General features: G+C 40.5%; 1 protein-coding gene across 2 annotated transcripts in view; it reads left to right on the forward strand.

The window, feature by feature from the left end:
- Fras1 (Fraser extracellular matrix complex subunit 1) overlaps positions 1–26,146 on the forward strand; it is a 460,021-nt gene that overhangs the window by 428,469 nt on the left and 5,406 nt on the right. For both annotated transcript variants that reach the window (XM_046459197.2, XM_046459211.2), the window contains 8 exons: positions 836–996; positions 3,125–3,339; positions 6,274–6,424; positions 7,985–8,092; positions 9,101–9,260; positions 13,490–13,606; positions 22,130–22,296; positions 25,112–25,317. In XM_046459197.2, the coding sequence (XP_046315153.1) occupies positions 836–996; positions 3,125–3,339; positions 6,274–6,424; positions 7,985–8,092; positions 9,101–9,260; positions 13,490–13,606; positions 22,130–22,296; positions 25,112–25,317 (1,285 nt within the window). The remainder of the gene's footprint in view (positions 1–835; positions 997–3,124; positions 3,340–6,273; positions 6,425–7,984; positions 8,093–9,100; positions 9,261–13,489; positions 13,607–22,129; positions 22,297–25,111; positions 25,318–26,146) is intronic.

The following is a 26,146-nucleotide window of genomic DNA, read 5'->3' on the forward strand; positions in this document are numbered from 1 at the left end:
ACAAAAGGAAAGAAGGAAATGGTTCTTATCCTCATAGTGGGGAGGCAAGATAAGCAGAGCCTCCAAACACACAAGAAAAAGCAGCCCATATGTATAAGTCATTGATTTCCTTGTCCAAAGGTCACCTAGAGTAGAGGAATGTAGGTGAAGGGAGAACATGCTGCAGTTTGAGGCTAGTAAGGGCCAGGTGTAAGGTGTTGGTGAAACTTACAGAGAAAGAAGGGAGGGGGCAGTGTTTATTTGAGGAGAGATCATGTTAGTAGTGAGACATTATATTTCTAAGGTATTTAGCTGGGTGGGGAAACTGGCCTTAGAATTTAAGAATTCAATGATTTTTTTTGCTTTCATTGCTGGAGATGGAACGCAGCACCATCATACATGCTAGGTCTGTGCTCTACCCTATTTGCAGCCCCAATGATACTTTTTGACTCAAATAAGTACCCTCCCAGCTTCCACAGATTTTCATTGAAACAGAACAGGGGCAGCTCCTGTATCAGTCATTCAGCTTTAGCTCCTGAGGATACAAACCTTCCATTTAAAGCAAAAGAAATATTTAAAGTAATTTGTGGTTGTGATGTTATCATATATAGGAAAAAACATCTCTGATTCCTGATTGCTATCAGTCTTGAGTCTGGAGGATCTCTTGGGGGAGAAAGCAACCCCACATGTATATCCACACCCTCATGTTCAGATAGAAATCGTACATGGCAAGCTGCAGGGGAAGGAAGATTGCTAAATTCATTGGTGAAAACAGATTTGTGATGAAAAAGAAATGCATCCTACCGACTGTTCAGAGCATGCAGATAAACACTTGTTTCTGCCCTTTCTCCCCTAGAATCCACATTTCAGTGCAGATCCCACACCAGGATGGAATGCTGCCTCTTATCTCCACCATGCCATTGCACAACTTGCATTTTCTATTATCTGAGTCCATCTACAGACACCAGCATGTCTGCTCCAATTTAGTCACCACCCATGACCTGAAAGGCATCTCAGGTGAGGGATGAGCTGGGTACCAGTTTTCCCATACATCCTGTGCAGTGACTTTTGGGGGGTGTGGCTAAATGGGGAAAATCTCTGCTTTATATGCTTTCCTGACCTCAAAATATGCAGATAATTTTTCCTTCTTAGCAAGCATCCAACATAGGAACAATAAAGTGAATACGAAAGAATAAGGATTTTGAAGTCAGATTGATTTAGATTCCAATCCTTATCCCACTACCTATGCAACTGAACAGCGATAGCTTGACCTCTCTGAGCTGCTGTTTTCTTGTTTATAGCATGAGGGTAAATATTGCTACTAATCTAGGTGAGGATTAAATGTGTTGACATGTTTAAAGTGCCTACTGTGGAAAATTTTAGTCCCTTCCCTCCCTTCTAGAGAGCATTTTTGGGTCTCTGCTCTAAAATTCCAGGATAGCAGCCTCTTTGGAAAGCTGAAATGCAGGTGTTAGATGTTTAAGGATGAATTCTCCAGAAGCAGGAGCTGAGAAGTTTGGGGTGTGAGGCATTTTTTTAGGGCTCAGCACCTATCTAAAGGAAGGAGAGGAAACAGGACTGGGTAGAGGGAGAAGTCAAACTCCCCTGTAAGCCCACAAAGCAAGAAACTCTGGAGAGATTTGTCCTACTTCCAGCCCAAAAGGCCAGACCTTCATAGCCCACCTCATTTGGTCACTGGATGTGGGCTTCCCAGAAAGTCATGACCTTGGACTGAGCTATTCTCCAGCTGTCACCATCCTGAAGGAGCTGAGAGTAAGGCAGTGGGCACATCTTTGTGTTCACCACAGCAGACATTTGACTTTACAAAGAGTCCCGTCTGTTTCCATTTACCTTAGCAAGTGCACGTTAAAAGCACATTTCCTCCCTCACAACTAGTGAATCATTTAACAGTGTTTTTGAAGACAGAAATGCATTCATATGCTCTTTCATATTCATTAAACATCATTTTGAGTAGTGATGGTCTTTATTCAGTAGAATTAGTTGAGGGCAGAATATTCTTAAATCATTGAGCTACACATCAAAGTTTAATTGGTTCCCATAAGCTGCTAGTGGCAGAAACATACCATGTTTAAACACTGAAACTTTGCACCTCTTCCTGTTTGAAAACCATTGGATTCAACAGAGGCCAATTGAGTCCCTTGTCTTTGTGGGACAAAGGCTGATTGCCGGTGTCAGGCATTCTAAGAGATGCATGAACTCTTTTAAAATTCTATCATCACTTTTAGTACTATAAAAATTTTAAATTTAATATGCTAAAAATTGTATCTGTATTCAGCTCTGTGCTGCATAAAGGTCTGTTTTAATTCAGAATAGTTTGCTTGCTTGGCAGCTTTTGATCCAATAATTTTTGCCTGTAGCAGGTGAGGTTTAGTCAAGCATCATTAGCCAGCTATTTACTCATTAAGACATTTTTCCTCAAAGTTCAGAAACCATAGAGGGAGGGAGAAGAGAGAGTCTGATGTTGGTTTGCTGGCTTTCCAAAAAAGCTGTTCTTTAAATTGGTCTTCAGAAATAGTAATTGGTCAGAGAATGATCCATGTAGTAAATCCATTTCTTTTTTTCCTTTTTGGTACTGGGAATTGAACCCAGAGGTGCTTAACCACTGAGCCACATCCCTACCCCTTTTTTGTATTTTATTTTGAGACAAGGTCTCACTGAGTTGCTTAGGGCCTCGCTAAGTTACTGATGCTGGCTTTGAACTCACAATCCTCCTGCCTTAGCCTCCCAAGCCACTGGGATTAGGTGTGCACCACCGCACCCAGCTAATAAATGCAATTCTTCAAGACTGATTGTAAAGTAGGTAAAACAGAACCACACTGGCCAGGTGTACAGGTGAAGCTACAGTGTGTTTCTTTTCTGAGATCTGTCTTCTTCATTTATGGTATCATTTGTCCACCTTTTCCTCCCTGGTTCCTGGAGTTCTCTGTGTAACACCTGGCAATGGGCAGTGATGCTCTTTATAAGCTCTTCTCACATACTCTGCATTGGGAGCTCTGGGTTGCTCTATTGATAGTCAAATGAGAAGAAAGCTCTCTCAGTGTCAAAAATGAGTCTCTTCTCCCTATCCAGCTTCTAGGCATCCTCAAGCTGAGTTACCATTCCTTGTCCCTTCCCTCTCTGGCAGAGGCAGGCTTCCTGGATGATGTTGTCTATGACAGCACTGCCCTGGGTCCTGGATATGACCGTCCCTTCCAATTTGACCCCAATGTGCGGGAGCCAAAGACCATCCAGCTATACAAACACCTGAATCTGAAGAGCTGTGTGTGGACCTTTGATGCATATTATGACATGACGGAGCTCATTGACGTCTGCGGGGGCTCTGTAACTGCTGACTTCCAGGTGGGTGTTCTAGGAGCTCCCGTTCAAGGGCTACATGCACATAGGTGCTGGTACCAACCCTGTTCATTCCTGGAGGACTTCAGGTGGCACTTTGCTTCCAGAACTGGGCCAACCCATCGAGGGATGCTTCTTTATAAGTCTCTCAAGCAAGATCTTGGCAGCATTGTGGCTAAACCCCAATATCCTGTAAATTAAGTTAATAGGCGGGTGGATTATTGTTTGGCAAGTTATTTACATAAAAATTTAATATTTACTTCTCTGGGCATTTTTGTTTTTCCCTCTGTATATTTTGTCAAGTTTGATAGCAAGACAATCATTTGATAGCAAGGTTAGATGTATTCTCCTCCCCACTTGGGGCAGTGAGTCAGAAAGGCAGGTATACACCCCGACTTTCAGAAGACAAGAAGAACACTGTTGGCCTAAGCACTGAGGAGAGATAACACCCATTCCATACCTATTCCAAACTAAGAACCCCTGTGGGATGAAGAGGGAGAGAGAACACAATTAAACATTAGTGACAACTGGAGATTTTATAGCAAGAAGCCAGGGTCATAGAAGAGCAGGGCAGTTGTATCAAAGGGCATAGAAACTAGGCTCATCCATCCTCGTGGGAAAATAAATTCTAAAACAGTTTTCATCCCATTTTGAGCACTTATCTCAAAGAGACAAAAACTAGCTAGGTGTTTGTTCTTCATTTCAAATCAGGTTTAACCTCACTGAAGGAAGGAACCTGGGGAGGACATAATCATTTGGGGAAAGTATCTTTGATTAAATTTTGTTGTGTTCTTTGCAGTATCTCTGTCCCCATTCCTCTTGTTTTGTATACACTACTGCCCTCTACTGAATAGAATTTTAAGACTGTCTTGGGTTTTGTTTCTATTTCTGCAGTTGCATAACCTACAGTTGCTGGAAATTGCGGAAATGATTGTTCATCTCCTGGAACAATCAAAAAATAGTACTCTCTGTTCTCCGTTATTTTGCTTCGATTATACATTTAGATTTTTCAGAATATGTTTCAAAACTCCAAAGACAAGGATTTTGTATTAATTTTGTCCCACTTTTTAAATCGACACAGAAAAAATATATACACAGAAGTATTTTGTTGTTGTTGGTTTCTTTAAAAATAATTGGAATTGCTGAAATGTCATAGAAAAATATAGAACCCAGAACCATTCCTAGTTTATATCTTTCTCTATCAAATATTAGCAGAATTGGATGAAATAAAACTTCTTGGAGCCTCCTCTGAAATTCTGACTCTAACTCAACATATGAAAGTACCTAGCACAGTGTCTGGAATAAAATTGGTCTGCAGCAAACAGTTGCCAGGGGATTTTTACTTTTTAAGATTGAAGTCTAAAAGAGAATGAGAGAGAAACAAAGAGGGGAAAATAAATTTTGCCAACCACCTAAAGGATTGTTAAGGTTCTAATGTCAACAATTATGGGGTTGGGGAAGGAGTATTTAGCAAAAGCTGTGTTTTAATGGATAGATGTGGCATAAAATCCAGTTAAATCTGGAAATTTTCTAAAGAAAACAGAATATGTCATGTCCAAAAGGGACATTTAAGTGAATATGAAATTATCAAGTCTTTTGAAAAAGCCGACATCAAATTTTCAATCCCTGGCAACTTTGAAAAACACTTTTTAGAAAAATTAAGTTTTTAATGTCTTAAATATTGATAAAGCATTTGGTTCTTTTCCTTAATTATCCATAAAATTCCTTCACATTGTATTTTTAAAGCTATCAAAGCCTATTTTATGCATTTTGATTCATTGTACACAATTGCAGCACAACTTTTCATTTCTCTGGTTGTACATGATGTAGCATCCCACCATATGTGCAGTCATACATGTACCTAGGGTAATGAGGTCCATCTTTCCTGCCTCAACCAAAGGGAATATAAGTCCCTTAATATGTTATAGTATTTGTCCAATGACAAAATAAAATTATTTCCAACCAACTAACTTAGCTTTTTGTTAAAAAAGAAATTCATATTTTGGGGGAGAAATATATAAAACATTTTTTAAAATGAATAAAACAACTCCCCCACTTACACACATAAACCCAGTTAGCTTTACCATGAAAGCTTTTACTATTTTTTTTTTTTTTTTTTTTGTGATCTTTCCATCCAGTTTTGTTCATTTCATAGTAAAACAAATGTCGTTGGGCCAAATTAATAGCAGTAACAGGAACCCTTTTAGAAAGAAGTGTCCCCGCTGCCTTTTCAAAATTCTTTCCAACACAATTTACAGGATAGGAAATTATCAAAGCCATATACAGCTCCGAGCTGTGTGTTGTTAGCTTCCCAGATATGATCTCCAGGTCTTTGTTTCTGGAGCAGGAGGCAGGAGTCCTCACTAAAACTTCCTGAGCCTGGCACTGTTCCTCCCAGGGGATGGACTTGGACCTCTTCCCGGTCATGGTTGATTCCAGCTGTCCTGCAGGTCATCTGCGAGCCATCAGCAGAGAGAGAATGCAGTGAATGGTAGAGCCAGCAGGTCCATCTCTCGGGAATAACCGTGATACTTTAAATTTTCAGCTAAGGTTTCTAGCAACTAGAGAGTAGAAGTAAAGCTAATTCTCACTCTTCAGAGGTGTTCTGTTAAAAAAAAAAAAAAAAAAAAAACACCATTTTTTTGTTCAAAAAAGCATTGCAGATCATCCTGACCATTTTCTACCCTCTTGATTTCTTTTTTGTGGTGCTGGGGATTGAACCCAGGGCCTTAGTGCATGTAAGGCAAGCACTCTACCAACTGAGCTATATCCCCAGCCCTTACTTAATTTTTTTAAAAACCAAGTTCAGCTGTGGGCTCTTGATTATTATTGGATGAGTGCATGACTGAGTGAGTGGAAATTGAACTGAGGTGATGACCACATGCCCTTTCACCTGGAGAAGAAATAAGCCTCTATGCATGCATACTGTTTCCTTGCCAGGTGAGGGACTCCGCTCAGTCCTTCCTGACGGTACACGTGCCTCTCTACGTGTCTTACATCTATGTGACCGCCCCCAGAGGCTGGGCCTCTTTGGAGCACCACACAGAGATGGAATTCTCCTTCTTCTATGACACAGTCCTCTGGAGAACAGGTATGCCTATGGACAGCTTCATGTTCCTACCTCACACTCAGTAATCAAGATTAAATATGCAGTGACTGTTGATAGCAGCTCTATTCCTGACTTCCTATAGAAAGTCACAGGACAGCTGCCTGAAGTCTGGAAAGTGCATATCTGTGGTTCCTTAGAAAAAGCCATGTCCATATCTGCTGACACCGGAAGGGGCCCAGAATAGAGGATGGCAAGTGACAGTGGGTCCTAGGCTGCCCGTCAGGGATTCAAGGAGTACCTGTTCTAATAGAGTGTGATCATGCTTGGCTTCACCTGGTTAAAAACAGTGTAGCTCATCTTGTTTAAGAAGCAAAAGGATCTTCAAATTAGATGCATGGAAATGGGAATATGTCAGAACCACTTGATGTGATAGGTTAAGCGACTTACTTGATTCATTTGACATCATTGGCTCCTTTGTTGATTCTCAAAAACAAAGATTTTAACAAAGCTGAATTTTTAAAATGATATTCCCCTCAGGCTTGTCCCTATTCTTGCCCCTTTCCAAGGAGCCCCCCTGGGCTGGATCTGAGATGGCCCCTCTGCCAGCAGCATGCACCTCAGTCCCACTGAGTGTCCCCACTGAGTATCCCCACTGGGGACACACACCCCTTCTCCCACGGCTATTACAAAAATGTCTCCTAAAACTGCCAGGTTCTCTTCTCCACTCATTCCAACGGGGCGTCCTTGGTTTTGTTGTTCTTTTTCTCATTTCCAGTGTCCTATACTTCAACAGGACCCCAAACCCACTTCCCCTTACTCCTACTTCTCCCATTACTCCCTCCCCGACCCCAGACAAAGCTGATGCACTTTATCTGCACACATGGGACTTCAGGAGTTTTCTTTAGGGAGGGCTTCGTCTCAGTAACTCGCTTAAGTGGCTTAAGCTCAGATCATTTATTGACTTTATATTCTTTATGGGAAAGTAATTTGGTTTTCCCAATAACTGGGTCCAGATTATTCCTTGAATTTTGGCTTTGGTTTTATTGAACTTTATTTTTCTCCTTCAGTTATTCTTTTTGGGGGTCCTTATGAACTGCTGGGCATCATGACTGCAGTTGTCTTCTAAAGCCACAGCTTGCTCATGTCGCGTCTATACAGCTGGCCTTCTGCAAGCTTCCCTCTACTTCTCCAATGGTTTGAGTCCTAACTGTAGCCATCAGGACTAATGACTTTATTAATACTGAAAGGAAAATACAATATGAAGCAGATACACTGTAATCACTTCTTGGTTTATAAAGTTTGATGCTAAGAAATTTTAGATTTGTTATTTTCAGAGCTATGGGATGAACTCTATCTATATGTATGAAGAGTCTATGTCAAGGACAGAGGAACTGTTAAAAAAAAAAAAAAGCCAAGTGGAATGAGCTGTCATACTATTTAATGGCAAATATTTCTCTAGAGTCTATTAATTTTCTCTTGCGTCACAGTCAAATAAATACACAGCTTTACTTAAAGATGACCATGAGATAACTTCAAAGTAGGCTGTCATTCTGAAGGTCTTCTCCAGACCATAATTTGGACATTTTATGTATGCCTGCCTAGGAATCCAGACAGACAGTGTGCTCTCTGCAAGGCTTCAGATAATAAGAATCTATATTCGAGAGGATGGCCGCCTCGTCATTGAATTCAAGACCCATGCCAAATTCAGAGGTAATATCAGTGTGGGTTTTTTAACCAGCATTTTGTTAAGAAGCAATTTGAACCTGCAGAAAAGTTGAAAAAATAGAACAACAAAAAGCAAAGTCAACAGTTGTGAACATTTTACTCTACATGTATGAACATATATAACATACCTTATTTTGTTACTTCATTTGAAAACAAGCTGCTGTCTTCATGTCAAGTTACTGTAAATACTTTCGTAGCTATCTCCAAAGAACAAGGATGTTTTTCTTATGCAAAGCCATTTTCACCTCCAACATATTTAACATTGATTCAATAATATTCAGTTCCTATACGTATTTCCTCTATTATCCCTCAAAAGTCTTTTCTAATTGTTTATATGTTTCTTTACATTTATTTTAAACCTGTTTGTATAAAAGGTAGGTGAATTCCATCATGCTTCACTTGTTACATTTTGGTTGTTTTCTCTCTTTAGTTTTTTTCTCTTTAATCTAGAATAATCCACCTACTTCTGTTTATTCACAACAGTTACTGGTGTTTTAGAGAACAGAGGTGTCTTGCTAAGTAACCTTCACCAAATAGCATTTACAATTTTACAATTGATGGAAGTCCCCTTCCATCAAGGACTTTAATGACCCTAAATGTGATTTTTATCCAATATTGATATTTCTGTTTATAAACTTCTAACCTTTTTTATATCCAATCAACGTGTTGGCTTGAATTCAAAGCTAGGTATATTCAATATCCATAGTCACATAATGTCCACCTTGTTGTATGTAAACTCCACCCCATTTTCACAAGGCATATTAATATTGTTTACACATGTACCGTATTCCATGACAGCCACCATGAGTGGGGTGATCAGCTGGGGTCAGATGCTGTGCTGTCTCAACCAATGTGGGATATACTTGAAGGGGCAAAAGGATAAAATCTTAGTTGTTTGATATGAATTCAGTTCTTAGGCTTTTAGAAGGGTTTTACCTTGAGTACAATAAAACTCACGAATCGTAAGTATGTGTGTTTTTCCCCTTGAAATAGGACAGTTTGTGATGGAGCACCACACTCTCCCAGATGTGAAATCCTTTATATTAACTCCAGACCACCTAGGAGGAATTGAATTTGACCTGCAGCTCTTGTGGAGTGCTCAGACTTTTGATTCTCCTTATCAACTCTGGAGAGCCACAAGCTCCTATAACAGGTAAGTAGATGACAGATGCTTACAGAATTGATCTGAGAAGTTTTCAGTTGCTTTCAGAAGCTTGGGACATAAGGTTTTCCTTTGATGGTTGAATTTCTGTTTTAAAAGGAGCATAGAAACAACCCTCTATCAAATAAAGAAAGAAAGAACTCAAATCAACTTCTGATGCTTAAGACAGGAAGTAATCAGGCTTATTCCAAGGGAAAGACCAGAAGAGGCCCAGGTCACTTCTACTCACATCCCACTGCCTGGAACTTAGTCTCTTGGCACTTCAAAGAGAAGCCAGAAAATGTATCCAACTAAAACATTATATCCTAAAGAAACTTTGTTTCAATTACCAAAACCAGTGCAAAATCTAGGATTTCTGGTTTTTAGGTCCAGATCCACCTTTATGGCCCAATGACTAGAAAATAAATAACAAGAGTTACACCTGACTCCACACAACATACAGAAGAATAGGAAGTAGTGGAATATCTCATTTTTAAAACAAGAATGGGAAAAGCAAAATTAAAACTACTGTGAAAAGGAAAAGGGGGCAAACAAGAGTCTATCATAAGTATTATTATTATTATTATTATTATTTTATAGGCCATGAAATTAAGAGGTATATCTAACATGAAAGTCTTGTCCCAGTTTTATAGTTAAGAAATGGTAGATTGTCTTAATCATTTTCCTAAGTATTTCCTTAATTGTAATTTTTAATTTTATATCAGGTATTTTTATTACATCATGATTCCTTTGGAATAACATATAGTAATCTTCAAATATGGTGCTCCCTAGATTATCCATGTACTCTCTCCCAATTTAGAAGCAGAAAACTGTCCTTCTCAACAGACTCCTCATTGTCCTCTGGATGGAATCCACACCCCTGAAGCACATAAGGCCCAGCCCTCCCTGAGCCTAGTCTCAAACTCAGTCTTCTAACCACATTCAGTATCTCACCAGCACCTGAACTCACCAGAGCATCCATACCCCGTGCCTTGGCAATCTCCTCTACCCTCCCTACTCTTTTACTGCTGCAAAAGTCCGACTCCTCTGAGACCCAACTCAAACATTAATCCCTCTGGGATAGTTCCCTGACTGTTCAGTGCTAATAGCTTCATCATCACCGTCCCAGTTTGTTCCAGTTTCCACTGTATCACAGCTGATTATCATATGATGGTCCCATTTGTTCACCTGATTGCAAGCTTCCCCAGGTGAAAGACTTGTCTCATTCATTTTAAATCCCACTGCAGGTTTTAGACATAGTAGTTCCTAAATAAGCAGCCATTAGGAACTTACCTTTGAGGTAAGGAGATAAAATACATAGATAAATAAATGGCAAAATGAAGAGTACCACCAAGCATTCTGTACTGAATGCACTGAGAGGTACAGAACATCACAACCATTGTTGTTCAGAGAGCAGAGGGCCCAGTGGGGGCTGGAAATTGTACAAGCCTTCCTGGGGGAGGTGACGCAAATTTGTGGTATGGGAAATGTTTCCATTTTAGAAAGGAGGTGGGAACAACAGGATTGAAGACCTGCATCTAGGCTGTGTTTGACATATTTGCAGGGTTAATGAAGAAATTGACCTAAATTCAACATCATGTACAACTACAGAATGGGAAGTTATACTTCATGTATGTATGATATGTCAAAATACATTCTACTATCATGTATAACTAGAAAAATTTTTTTTAATTAAAACATTTAAAAAAAAGAGATTGACCTAAATAGTATAGGGAAAAAGAAGACTGAGGGCTTGGGAAACTGCAATTTGTTTTGCATTCATTTGTTTGACCAAACATTTATCTAACTTTTACTGTGTGACAGAAAGTGTTTTGGGAACTTTGAATATAACAGTAAACAAAATAAAGATCCCTGAAACCAGGATTTACAGAAAAGTAAGAAGACACAAAAACCATAGACATAGTCCATAATCAAAATATGGTCACTTGTCACATAACAACATAGGGACAGCAATAGTCCCATAAGATGATGCCACCTGGTGACATCATAGCCATTTAGTTTGTGTAAGTGCACTCTATGATGCTTATGCAATGTTGAATAGCCTAACGACACGTTTTTCAGAACATGTGCCTATCACTAAGTGACCTTGGACTGTATAATGTATGTCAGAAGCTGATAAGTATTATGGAAAAATAAAGCACAGAGCCAGGTAAGGGGAACCTGGAATGGGAAAAATTATAATTTTAATTAGGACATTCCCAGTGGGTCTCACAAAGAAGATAAGTTTGAACAGAGACTTGAAGAAGGTGAGAGAGTTGGGTAGGCAGATATCTGGAAACAGGGTTGCTCTCATAGGTCCTGAGATGACAGCATTTACAGGAAGCCCAGGGAATAGTAGGGAGACCAGTGAGGCTGCAGGGAAGAGGTCAAGGAAAGGCTAAGAATTTATAAGGTCGAAGAGTGAGAAGTTGGGTAGGGCACTGTGTAGAGCCCCATAAGCCAGTGTGTTGATTGAGCTGTAATGAAAGCCCCCCTGCCCTGGGGTTTGAGCAGAGGATCAGCATGACCTGGCCTGACTTTTTTATTTTTGTAGTTGCTTTGAATTTGTATATTTATTAATTTTCTAACACAAAGGCAGTAAAATATTTTCAGGGAGGAACTTATATGTCATATATCTATCTATTCAGACATACATACATATGCATCCACTACTACACACGTTTCCTCCCCCTTCACATAGATACTTATATTTTCTTTTCTTTTTTTTAAAATTAATTTATTGCATTTTGATTTACTGTACACATTGCATGTGATAGTAACCTATAATCAACAGAAATATTCAATTAGGCAGAAAAATCCATGCCTGGACCTTGCTTTTAAAAAGTCAGGCCAGCACCACCAGCAGCAGGAAAATTGTATTTGACATCTATCACATTATAGGTGCCAATTTTCATGTAATTCGAAAACAGTATATTAGGTCTCATTTTCTGCTAGTCTAAGCTTTGGAGGAAGGTAGGCACCCTATAGGGAAACTGCAGGTACACAGACATTAGAGTGGGAAGAAGCTTAGAAATGAAGGCTGCAAACGTTCATATGGCTTCTCAAAGTCATTCAAGCATAGCAGCGGCAAAGCCAAGCCAGGCTTAGGCTCTGTCCCAGTGCCCAGCCTGTGCCACTCCACTAAAATCATCTCAAGCTGTGTCACAAAACTTTTACTATTTTTTAAAAATACCACATCTTTACTATCACTTTACTAATAAACAGATAATAACAGAATGTAGCTCAGTGGTAGAGTACTTGCCTTGTGTTTATGAGGCACTGGATTCAATCACCAGCACCAGAGAAAAGAGAACTAATAAATAGATAAATATTAAAAATGTCATCAAAATGAACACAGCAAAAGTTAGAACTATTCAAAGATCACTCATTACAATTAAAATCAGAATTTGTAGCAGTTCTTCATTCAATGGATGACAGACTCCCAAGCCCCTTGAAGAATCTTCCGGAAGTTTCTGGAGGTGTGACTGCTTTCTAGATGACCCGCCAGGGATAAGGCTGCTACCCAGGGAGGATTGTGGGAAATTAAGTAAGTGAGGGGTACAAAGGCCCCATGCCTTCAAGGTCATGGACCTAGAGAATTCCTGTATTTTCTATAAACAAGGAGATTCCCAATGAGTGTCTCCAGTGAGGAGGGATCATGCTCCTCAGTTTCACAAAGGGATGAGGCTGTAGAGTCTGGGATGGGAATCTAATGAAATGGGGTGGGAGTGTTCCACAGGACACTATTTCTGTTAGGTCCTGGAGTGGTGTCCTGTAATCCTGAGGCATTTTCCACCTCTTCTGTAAGAGCAGCACTTGACACAGTCACATCTTAAGAGCTTTTGCATTTGAGAATGTATTGAACAGGCATCTGTGGACAAGAAACACTGAACACTTTGTCTAACAAGTTTAGTGAAATCCAAAGGCCCAATTCTTTTTTGTCATCACCTGAATCTTGTTAGGTTTTTATAAGCATTGTGACTTCTCATCTTTCTTTCCTCACAAAAAGAACTTGAATAAGTGAAAGTAGCTCTATTTAACACCTCTGGATAATACTTGAAAGGTTAGAATAATCCGAGATGAGTTCCTGAAAATGGTGTTTGTAGACTTGTAAAGTTCTTAGATGCTACACACAAATACCATCTGAACCTTAGTGGATATAGCCTGGGTCTTTCTTTCTGGAACAATTAATAGTCTCTAGGTTGTTTCCCATGACCACAGTCTGCTCTGTCTGTTTCCAGGAAGGACTACTCCGGGGAGTACACCATCTACCTGATCCCTTGCACCGTGCAGCCCACCCAGCCATGGACCGACCCAGGAGAGAAGCCCTTGGCCTGCACTGCACATGCCCCAGAAAGGTAGGAAAACGTGGATGTGGTCAGTCCTCATAAGTGGTTTCCTTATTTGCAAATTCTCCTACCACTCATGTTTATATGTACCCCAAATCCATACCCACCTGGCTTTTATAATCATTCACTGACATGCAAAGAATGGAAAGAGTCCAAGTCACCTAGCACGCACATCCCCAGCTGAGGCTGGGCAAGGCCTCACTGTGCCTTCTGCTTCCAGCTGTCCTGTGACAAGCAAGTGTCCTTTCACAGTCTAGTTAGTGCCATGTTTTTCACATTTATGTGCTTTTTGTTATGATTTCCATATTTAAAATGGCTCCCAAGCATGGTGCTGAAGGCCATGCTGTACCCTATGGAGTGCTAGGTAAGTTTCGTTCAGGTGTGAGTTACAATACCATTGATTGTGAGTTCAATGTTAATGAATCAACAGTATGTATTGAGTAAGGGGTCTATAAACAGGAACACACATAAAACAAGCTTAAGTATTAATCAGGTGATGAAGTTTTGTGACCAGAAAGCTTATAGAGAAACCTCACCTTGCAGTTCTCCTATGAGCACTGTTTCAATATCCACAAATTCAGTGTTTATGGGAGACTTTCTAGAGCCTAACTACAAAAATCAACTGTCCATCTTCTCATACCCCCCTCAGCCCAGGAACTGTCTGCGTTGCACATATATTCATTCACCAGTGTCCATTCAGCCTTTCTCCTGTGCTTTGCTCCAGCCTAGGCATTGAGATTATAGCAGTACATTCTAACAGTTGATTGAAAGCAACCTGAGCTCTCAGACTGTTTACAGTTCAGTACCTCCTTTCTCAGAGCAAGGGATAGAAAACATTTCTCCCACCCAATACTAACCAGGTCTGACCCTGCTTAACTTCCAAGGATGGGTGAGATCAGGCATGCTCAGTGTGTTATGGTCATAGACTAAGAACCATTTTGGAGAGAAGATGTGCAAACAGAACCTGACATTAACATGAAGAGAAGACCATTTAGATTGTGGCTTTAAGTTAAGACTGACAATAAGCCAGTGGATTTGGCAATTCTGAGTTCATTGATGAGCTGAGCCAAGAACAGTTTGGTGGACTGAGGGAAACACTGGCCTGGTTGGAGTAAATTCAAGAGAGAGAACTAAGAAAGCAGAAACAAGCAGGAATTCTGCTAAAACGACATTAGAAAAATGGAGCAGTAACTGTTGAGATGAGAAGTCAAATAAGAAGGAGGTTTTATTCAGTTGCATTTTTTTTTTAATTTTTTATTGTGGGTTGTTCAAAACATTACAAATTTCTTGACATATCATATTCCACACTTTGATTCAAGTGGGTTATGAACTCCCACCTTCACCCCATACACAGATTGCAGAATCACATCAGTTACACATCCATTGATTTACAAATTGCCATACTAGTGTCTGTTGTGCTCCGCTGCCTTTCCCATCCTCCACCCTCCCCCCTCCCCACCTCTCCCCTTCCCTCCCCTCCTCTCTCTCTACCTCCTCCACTGTATAACCCTGAGGGTCTCCTTCCATTACCATGCAATTTCCCTTCTCTCTCCCTTTCCCTCCCACCTCTCATCCCTGTTAAATGTTAATCTTCTCCTGCTCTTCGTCCCTACTCTGTTCTTAGTTACTCTCTTTATATCAAAGAAGACATTTGGCATTTGTTTTTTAGGGATTGGCTAGCTTCACTTAGCATAATCTGCTCTAATGCCATCCAGTTCCCTGTAAATTCTATGATTTTGTCATTTTTTAATGCAGAGTAATACTCCATTGTGTATAAATGCCACATTTTTTTTATCCATTCGTCTATTGAAGGGCATCTAGGTTGGTTCCACAGTCTTGCTATTGTGAACTGTGCTGCTATGAACATCGATGTAGCAGTGTCCCTGTAGCATGCTCTTTTTAGGTCTTTAGGGAATAGACCGAGAAGGGGAATAGCTGGGTCAAATGGTGGCTCCATTCCCAGCTTTCCAAGAAATCTCCATACTGCTTTCCAAATTGGCTGCACCAATCTGCAGTCCCACCAGCAATGTACAAGTGTACCCTTTTCCCCACATCCTCGCCAGCACTTGTTGTTTGACTTCCTAATGGCTGCCAATCTTACTGGAGTGAGATGGTATCTTAGGGTAAGGGGGAAAGTATTTCAGGATGTTCGTTTGCTGGTAGGAGTAATCCAGTAGAGGGGAATGTTGGATGGTGCAGGGGAGATAGAACATTGCTGAGCAAAGACCCTGAGCAAGAGGAAGAGAGAGCCAAGACTAGAGGGGAAAGGCCCCTTTAGCTAGGAGCCCAGAGCATTCCTCCACAGAAGGAAGAAGGCAGAGCCTGTGATTCAGGCCAAGGGGATTAGTGATGGAGGAATGAGGATGACGAAATAGACATATGGCATCAGTTTTGGTAAAATGAAAAGCCAGATATTAGCTGGAAGAGAAGAACCCTAAGGTTCCAGAAAAGAGAAGGAAGGGAACCATCCCTGAGAAGGGAGAGAAGTGAGTATTGCAAATGTCAATGGTGGCGGCAGCAGGCAGGTAAGCCGAGGCCAGCAGAACTGATCTAAATTGTCTGCTGTTGACATTGAGTAGATGCACATCTCATTTGAAAAAATAGTAAACACAGCCATTTCCTCCAGAAGTGTTCTTTACACTGATTTGTGTGCCCTCCCACCCCAACCCCTTCCCTGGGTAACCTTTCTGATCTGCTTTCTGTCACTATGAGTGAGTCTCCATTTTCTAGAACTTTATGTAAGTGAAGTCATACAATATGAATTTTTTTCTCTGGCTTATTTCACTCAGCCTGATTATTTTGATTGATCCATGTTACTCTATATATCAGCAGTTTTTTCTCATCGTTGTTGTGTTGTATTCCATGGTGTGTATTTAGCACAATTCATCAGTGGATGGACATGTGGGTTGTTTCCAGTTTGGGATTATGATAAATAAAGCTGCTATGAACATACAGTGCAAGCCTTATATGAACATGAGTTTTCTGTTTTCTTGTGTAAGTACCTCTGAATGCAGTGGCTAGATTATATGGTTGTTTTTAACTTTTCAAGAAGCTGTCAGACTGTTTCCCCAAGCATTTGTCAATAGTTAATTATGTTTGTGCCTTCCCACGATGAATGTGTAAGTGTTCCAGTTCCTTTGCATCTTGGTAAAGGGGGTCAGGGAGGTCCTGCTGTGGTTGAAGAATTAATGAGTGGGAGTAAAAGAAGACAGGAACTGGGCATATACAGGTGGTGGAGAGTGAGGTATCTGAAAATGAGATTGGGATGCTGGTGCACAGGAGGAATATGAAGAGTGGGTGGTGCAGTCAGAACAATCTCTGTGGAGGTGAGGAAGTCAGGAAACTGAGAGGTGAGGTTTGGATGAGGTTTGGGGGAATGAGGATGACAAAATAGACATTTGGCATCAGTTTTAGTGAAATGAAAAGCCAGGTATTAGCTGGAAACTGAAAGGTGAGGTTTCTCCATGGATTTTTTTCCATATGGATATCAAAATGAGCATGATGGGTGGATGGCAGGAACAAGGCTAGAGAACATCATAGTCATCTACATTAAGGGAGGCAAGGTGACCAGAAATTGGTAATTGGCTGCAATAAGGAAGAACGAGGCAAATAACTCAACAGGATATGCTAAGGAATTTTTAACCATATATTGCATTTTTAAATTATAAAATGTTTCAGATATTCAGAGGACCATAAATTATGGATATGTAAAATAAACATGTGTTTACTACCTACCTCAAGAAACACAGTATTACCAGTCCTATTTAATTAATTATTTATGTATACTGGGGATTGGACCCAGGAGTGCTTTATCGGTGAGCTACATCCTTAGTCCTTTTTTTACTTTTCATTCTGAGACAGAATTTTGCTGAGTTGCTGAGCCTGACCTTGAACTTGAGATCCTTCTGTCTTAGCCTCCCCAGTGGCTGTGATTACAGGCATGTGGGCATGTGCCACTGTGCTTGGCTACCAGTCCTTCATAAATGTCCTATCCAGTCAAACTCCCTGCCTTCTCCCACTAAGATGACCACTAACCTGATATTTGTATTTGCAATCCCTAGTTTTGCTTTATGACTTTACTTCATGGTCACCTGTCATGGTTTTGTATGTTTTTGAACTCTATGTAAAAGTTTCATATTGTATGAATTCTCTCTGCTGCTATTTTTTTCTTTTCTCCATGGATCATTGTTGATTCCTTTGTGTTGATTCATGTAGCTGCAGTTTATGGCTCACTGCATTAATGTATTCATTGTAGGAATATTCTACAATTTATTTGACCGTTCCACTTAGTTTATTGTAGCAGATTCTATTACAAAAAAATATTTATATATATGTGAACATTTCCTGGTATAAATCATATAAAAAACAGTTTCTCCAGGGTAGGTGCTTGGGTTTTTTAAAAGGACAGAGAAGCAATGATTTGAAAATGACAAAATGGAGCAAGAAAGGTACCAGCCCCATCTCCAGGTCCAGAGGTGTAGGTGAGGAGACGACAGGGGAGAGAGTGTTGTGAGGATACCAATGTCCTTGCCTTACCTCAGGGAGATCATTACTTATATCTTCTCCATTCTTTCTTCCAGGCCTAACCTTGCTTCCAATTCTTTACACGACTCTATATGTGTACCCTAGAATTATAACACACAATAAAATCAGGACTGGCACAGATAATTCAGATTTAATTGAAAAAAATTATGTTTCATATTGTAACTCTTTTTGTGAGGTCTATAATCCATTATAAAATTATTATTTATTATAATAATCTCAGGTCTGTTATATATCCCATATAATCAACATTAATGTCGTATGCACCAGGCATTGTGGTAGATTCCAGTAGTGTAAGTATCAATGAGAAAAAATAATTTTCCCCAAGTCAGACAAATGAGCTCTTGATATGACCAATGGTGATATCAGAGCTGTTGAAGCAGAGTTAGCTCTGGCTTGTGTGGGCTTCAAGATCTTCCTGCATCCTCTCCAGTCTACCCAATGGGACACCTTCAAAATACAAAACAGAGTAAAACAGTGAAGTGATCACTCCTTCACTGTTCTTTGACAAAAACATGCATCAGGAACTTAGCATTGAGCATACATGCTGAGCCAGTAGAGACCATGGAATCTGGAGTGGTGACGTAGATGTCAATCATAGTCACACACTGAAATAAAGTTTTAAACCATGAGAAGTTCTGCGATTGAAACATGCAAAGTATATGAGAATGGATGCCAAGGGATCTAAGCTAGCCTGAAGGTAAGAGCAAGAAGGAAAACCTCCTAGAGAAGAATTCAAGTTGCCACCTAAAGGATCAGTAAGAGTAATAGGAGAGTGTGTTCTGGCAGAATATTTAGCAAGATCAAAGCCAGAAAACTTTAAGTTCACTATCACTAATCTCAAATTGATCTCTAGGGCCACTAAGCAAAATACATTAGTTCCCTAATCCATCCACTCTTCCACTTTTTAAACTGTCTTATTCCTTCTCTGAACTTGCTTGCTCTCTCGCCTGTCCTTGACCTCAGCCAATTACCTTGTGCCCTGCCATGTGGTGGAAACAGAAGAAACCAGAAGAGAACTTACACAGGCTCCCATCATCATATCTACCCACCTGCCTGCGTCTCTGCTTGTACACCTGTTGGTACAAACAAAGGCTCTGAGTTTCTCTCCAAAGGCAGCCTCCCCTCCTCTGCACTAGAACCTGAAGTCTCTTTCCACTTTATAAAGAACATCTCAAGCAATTCTCTCTTCTCCATGAATCCCTCTGGTCAGCTGAAAAGCAAGTTGCAACTTCTCCCATCTTTCAAAAACAACAACAACAGTGTCTTGACATTCCATTTCTCTCTCATCATACATTTTTCTCATTTCTCTTCCTGCAGTATGCCTCTGGAGAGTTGTCTATATTCATGATTTCCAATTAATCTCTGCCCATCATCTTTTAAACCTCTCAGCCAAGCTTCTCCTGATAGTCCTCAATGCAACTTGTTCTTATCAAGGTCAGTGATGACTGTTCCTGATCCTGGGATGGAGCCTCGCTCTTCCTTTTCAGTACCCTCAGCAGCACTTAGCCATTGAGCGACGTCTGCCCCTTGAACCTCTTTCTTCTCTCACCTGAGACATCCCACTGTAGGTTTCTCTCAACCTTGCTGGCTTTTCCTCTGTTGCTTTGCCGGTTCTCCATCTTTTCATAGTCTGTGAACTTGGAACGCCCTCAGGATCAGGCCGGAACAGTCTCTTCTAATGGCTTTTCACTTCCTTACGGATTTTCTTTATCCTCCACTTTCAAGGTTTTAAGTACAAGCAAACATCTCCAGCCCAGGGCTCACCTCTGGAGTTGACACTTGTCCATCAAACTGATTACTCAGCATCTCCACTTGGCTCTGACAGGCAACTCAAACTTAACGTGTCCAAACATGTCTTTATCTTTCTCCACCAGATACGTTCCTTTCTACAGTTTTCCATCTTGGTGAAGGGTAGTTCCAACCTTCCAGATCAAGGATCAGTAAACTGCAGCCAAGTACAATTCCAGCTCTCTGCCTGCTTTGGTAAATGCAGTTTTACTTTGGAATAAGCCACACCCCATGGTTCAGCATTGTTTTCGTGCTACAACAGAGTTGAGAAATTCTTTCCTTCCTTTCTTTATTTTATTGCACATATTTAAGATGTACAATAAGATGGTTTGATATTCATGTATGTAGTGAAATGGTTACTGCAGTCAGGCAAATAAATGTATCTATGTTCTCACATAGTCACCTTTCTTTGGTAATCTAAGTAAATTTCCAGTGTGTAACTATATTATGACCTATGGCCATCATGTTTTATCCTAGATACTCTCATTCTCTAACTGCAACTTTGCCTCCTTTGGCCAATATTTCACCATGTCCCACTCTCCGTCATCCCTGGTAACTACTGTTTTCTTTTTTTCCTGTGTATTTGGCTTTTTGAGATTCCACATATAAATGAGATCATGAAGTATTTTTCCTTCTGTGTCTTATTTTACATAACATAATATTCTTCAGGTTCATCCATGTGGTCACAAATTGTGGATTCTCCTTTTTCAGGACTGAGTAGTATTTTATTGTGTATATCTTTCATACCACATTTTCTTTATCCAACTTTATCCAACTACTTTTGTATCTTGGCTATTATGAATAATGCTGCAACAAACATAGGAATGCAGCTATTCTGTAATGTACTGATTCCATCTCCTTTGTATATATATTCAATTGAAGGATAACTAGTTGTTTTTAATTTTTTGAGATCCATACTGTTTTCCATAATGGCTGCACTAATTCTTTGTCTCTCCTAATTTTTCTCCTCATCACCTGTTACCTTCTAGCATGTTATATTATGTTTAAGCTTATTTGCGGATTACATCCTCAGTAGAGTATAACTTCCCTGAGACCATATTTTCTGGTTTTTCCACAGACAAATCTCCATAATTAGATTAGTGTCTGTCATATAGTAACTAATGCCTGGTGATTATCTGAATGCATGACTCCTGAGGCAGTAGAGATCATAGAGAAGAGAACCAGTCACGAGCCCAAAAGAAGGCTATTCTGGCTAAATCCCAGAAAGGAGGGGAAGAAGGAGAGGAGCAGGAGATGAGGCTGGAGAAATAAGCAAAGGCCAGGGCTTTATGAGTCTTGTTAAAATGTTGTTCTTCACCCTAGAAATGGAAAGATCATAAGCAAATATGAGTGTTTTTTTAAATTATAGAGTTCATTGATTGCATTATATAAAATAGATTAGAAGGAAGTAAGAGTGACTCCATGAAGACCAGTTTTAGGAGGACTCGGACTTCACTGTGATAGGAACACCAGAAGGAAGATTAAGTTTGTGAGAGATGAGTAGGTCGAGTCTGAGGTATCTTTGAGACAGCCAAAGCTATCAGAGAAGCAGTCAGTGGAAGGCAGATAGGTGTTTCTAGAGCTCAGAAGAGAAATCAGGATTAGGGAATTAAACATGGCATCCCTACTTTGGGGATGGAAAATGGACTCAATGGCAAGGCTGGGGTGGGATTATTGACAGAGAATATCAGGGCTCCCAGGCCCTTGGTCCTGGAGGAGTTCTTACCTACCAGAAGGGGCAGAGAAGGGACCAAGGAAGAAGGCCAGGGGTGTGAGTAAGAGAGTGTCTCCTAGCAATGCCCTAAAAAGTGGCACATGGAGTGAATATTGACCAGAGTGGAAGAGTAATAGTCAGAGTCTCAGAACGTGCAAACTGAGAAGAATTCTAGTGCATACACCATGGAAAGGAGCCATCTAGCAATCAAAGAGGGCCCTCAGAATGAAAGAGGGGAAAAAAGCAAAGGAAACCAAAGAGTTTCAAAGACTAATTAAATTTTTCCTGTTCAAAAGAACAGACCAACCTCATAAAGATCAAATAAAGTTCTTCTCCCACATATGTCTCTTTATTCAGTAAATATTCAGTGCCCACAGCAAAGCTCTGTGCCCAGTCCTGAGAAGGGCAGGGAAGAGAGGGCAGCTGAAATGACATGTGCAAAATTAACCCTGCTCTCAAGAGGCTCTTATTTCTCCCACATTTAGATTCCTGATACCCATTGCGTTCCAGCAGACCAACCGTCCTGTGCCCGTGGTGTATTCACTCAATACTGAATTTCAGCTCTGCAATAATGAGAAGGTGTTCTTAATGGATCCCAACACATCCGACATGTCACTGGCAGAAATGGATTACAAAGGAGCCTTTTCAAAAGGTGAGTTGCTTCCTCTTCCTGCAGAAAGAGGCTCAGCCTAAGCATGAGAAAGTTCCTGGAGTAGAATCCCTACTCTTTAGCTCTCAGTTACCTCCCCAGTGAAGATTCTCAGGGATGATTTCAGGCCAGCCAAGGTCAAATCAAGGACCAGACTCATATTCTTCCTTCATGTTATGAAATAATATCACACTCATAGTTCCTAAATGATTGACAGTGTATTACCATGGAAAAGCATTGATCTGGGTGGTAAGAAGACTGGTATTTCCAATCCCATTCTAACACACTAACTCTGAGTAAGTTGCTTTATCTGCCATTTTCTTAGAGAGGTTACAATATTACCCCTACTGCTCCCAGCCTCAAAAGAATGCCACGTATACTCTCTGTCATGCTTTCTCTGCTAGAAATGATCCCTCAGTCCCTCACCTGCCCCACAAACATGTTCTCTTGGCTTTTCAAAAGGCTAGCTGCTCCTTGTCCTTCAGGGCTCTACTTAATTGTGAACTTCCACAAAGAAGCTTTCCCTGACACCCAGACAATCTAACATGGGCTCCACATATTTCACTTTTGCAGAGTGCTATTCATTGTATGTAGTTCTTATCACGTTTTTAATATTATGCATATTGTATATTTATTTATTTTATTGTCTCTCTTTACCACTAGTGTGTAAGTTCCATGAGATTGTGACTAGATATCAAATTTGTGCACCATAGCACCATCCCCAGGAGCTCAACAAATAATCATTGGAAGAATAAATGAATTATTCAGCTGTCTGCCTTTCCTCTCTCAGTTGTCTCTTGACTGTCTTTGTTTCTTTAAATTTTCTCATATCTGAGTCTTTTTTCATCTTAAAATCATACTCAAGGGGCAAGATCTGTAACTAAGTGGTAGAGCACATCATGGGCATGCACGAGGCCCTGGATTTTATTTCCAGCCAGCATCACACACACACACACACACACACACACACACAGAGCTATAAAGGAAAAAAAAAACATTGACGTCCAGCACATCACAGAAATAAACCTTCCCTCAACACTACCTTCATCTCAGCTTCAAACTTTTCCTTTCTCTGACAAACCTCCTAAAGAAGTGCTAATCACACTTTGTCTCCATGGCCCTTCATTGCCTCTCCTCTGCCCGTTTGCTACAGACTGGATTCTGTTCTGTTTCTCTCCTGCCCCTCGGATCAGATCACTTCTCTCTCTCCTGCCCTGGGCCTCTGCCTTTGCCCCTTCCATGTTGCTATTCCCAGGTCCCATTCTTCTTGAGTGCTGCCTCTGGTCATCCCCATGGCTTGGACCATTTCTTTACTCTCAACATTCATACCCCTTCTATTCCACAGCCATAACCTTGACCTTATCCCTGATCTCTCCTGATTCATTTCTGCACTTCCACATGCAGATCTGGAACTGCTGAGCCCAAGTGAGCTCTCCTTCAGATGCCTGGAGGTGTCTAGGACTGGACCTCTCTCCTTCCAAATGTGCTCCTCCCCCATCTGTTGCTCCATGAATGGCATCCCCTGTGCTAGGTGTCCCTGGTGAACATCTCATTTGTCCTCCACTTCCTCTTCACATTCTACATTCCATCTGTTATTCAGATGAATGGACTCTGACCCCTAGACATTTCTTGAATTCATTGCTTCAAAGCTGTATTTTACATGCTTATCCCTCACCAGAACCTTAAAATAGTCCCCTGTCTTCTGTACTCAAGTCTCTTTGTCTTTGCTCCTTGCTCTGTGTTTCTAAAGCCAGGTTGTATTGCTATTCCTCCCCCGTGTAAAGGCTTCCATGTTTCTTATTAGTCACGTATTCATATCCAGCATCCTCAGCACAATGTTCTCTGCCCAGGAGTCTGTACTGCCAGAGCCTCTGCACCTGCACCTTCCCCTTTGGTCAGGATTTCTGAATTTTGACACACAATTAATGCTTTGGAGAAGCATTTAGAGTCTGATGTATTTTTTTGCTCAAATTCTTCTCCCACCCCATCGTTGATGTGAGCCTTGGATAAGTTACCTAAGTGGCAAAGATGATTGAGCCTCTCCTGAACTCTTAGGAAGATTAAATAAGAGAGTGCAGGTAAAGAACTTGGTGCTATAGCAGGCACAAAAGAAACAGTGCCCATACCAACATTTGTACCTGCCCAGCATTCGGTATTTTGCTCATGGACTTTTTTTTGCCTAGAATTCTCTCTCCTGCCTTCCCCTCCCACCCCAAATGCACTGACAAATGCCTGCTTATTTTTCAGTATACTGTTCTAATAGCCTGTTCTTAAACCTTTCCATGCCTATCCCCAGCTAGATTTCCATGCTTAACTCTGCTCATTTAGTGTGACTAACCTTTTTCTGTATAGCATCGTAGGGTTTAATAGGGTGGGCTGTGGATTCAGGTTGTGCCTCGACTTTGAATCTCACTTTCACCATTGCTAGATCTTCAACAAATTGCTTAGACACTCAGTGCCTCGGTTTCCTCCTCTCTGAAACTGTGAGCACTACATGAGTTATTAGGACATTAATACAGCACCTAGAAGGTAGTGAGTTTGATAAATGTTAACTATTTCTGTCAAACACTTTGCTTTTATTTCTGTCCTCTCACCTGCCTCTCAGTCATTTTTGTGTCCCCTGCACATATCCAAGTGTTTGGCTTAATTTAAATGCTTAAATAATGTTTTAGGTGTTTGTAGATTTAAAGCATCGATAAATGATGAATGAGCAGAGAAAGGTACTTTTGACTCTAAGGGAGCATGTTAAATCCTTTCTACCCTTGACATTTCTTGTTCTTTAAAGTCTGACCTAATTAATGTCTTTCAATCTTTTCAGGTCAAATCCTTTATGGCCGAGTACTTTGGAATCCAGAACAAAATCTTAATTCTGCTTACAAACTGCAGCTGGAGAAAGTCTATCTTTGTACTGGCAAGGATGGCTATGTGCCTTTCTTTGATCCTACAGGAACAATCTACAATGAAGGGCCACAGTACGGATGTATTCAGCCCAACAAACACCTGAAACATAGATTTCTGCTATTGGTAAGCTGTCAGTGCTGAGAGGCAGATAACTAGGGGACTTCCCCAGCTGTGAATTTTGCCTGAAGCAGATAAAGCCCCACTCTTAATGATATATATATATATATATATATATATATATATCTTAATGACACACACACACACACATATATATATATATATATATATATATATGACATATATATATTTTTTGTTTGTTTGTTTCTCTTTGATCAGCTAAACACTCCCACACATTACCAAATGTGATGATGACAGCGGGTAACAACACTGTGCTGTACTGACGGCCCAGGAAGAGGAAACTCTAAGTCACTGTTTCTCAAAGGATGGTGCCAAGACCTCCAGAGTCCCTGAGACTTTTTCAGGGAGCCCACAAGCTCAAAACTGCTGTCACAGTACAGTGATAGGGCCAATTTTTCACACTTGTTCCCTCATCCATGAAGAAAACTTGAGAAGTTTTTTGATATGATTTGAGACTCCACATTGTAACTAATCTTTTTAAAAAAATCATTTGCCAGGTTTTGATTTCGTATTTTAAAATATCCACAGAAATCATCTGAAAAGGCTATGAACACATTTTTCCCTTTTCCAACCACACAGCTGTGTGAGGCCAGATTTTGTTCATAGACTTCAACTAAAACAGCATATCATAACTGATTGAGTCCAGAAGCAGTTATGAGAATCCAGTTCTGTTCTCAAGAGTTGCAAAAATGCAAAACAATGCCAGCCATCTTTTGGGAGGGAGGGGAGAAGAGGAATAAAGGTATTTAAAGGATTTTCACTGAAAAATATCTCACTTAAGGGGCTGGGGTTGTAGCTCAGTAGTTGAATGCTT

Source organism: Marmota monax, unplaced genomic scaffold (assembly GCF_021218885.2).
Source record: "Marmota monax isolate L192 unplaced genomic scaffold, Marmota_monax_Labrador192_F-V1.1 WCK01_AAM20220418_F8-fsc00112, whole genome shotgun sequence".
NCBI classification, from domain to species: Eukaryota; Metazoa; Chordata; class Mammalia; order Rodentia; family Sciuridae; genus Marmota; species Marmota monax.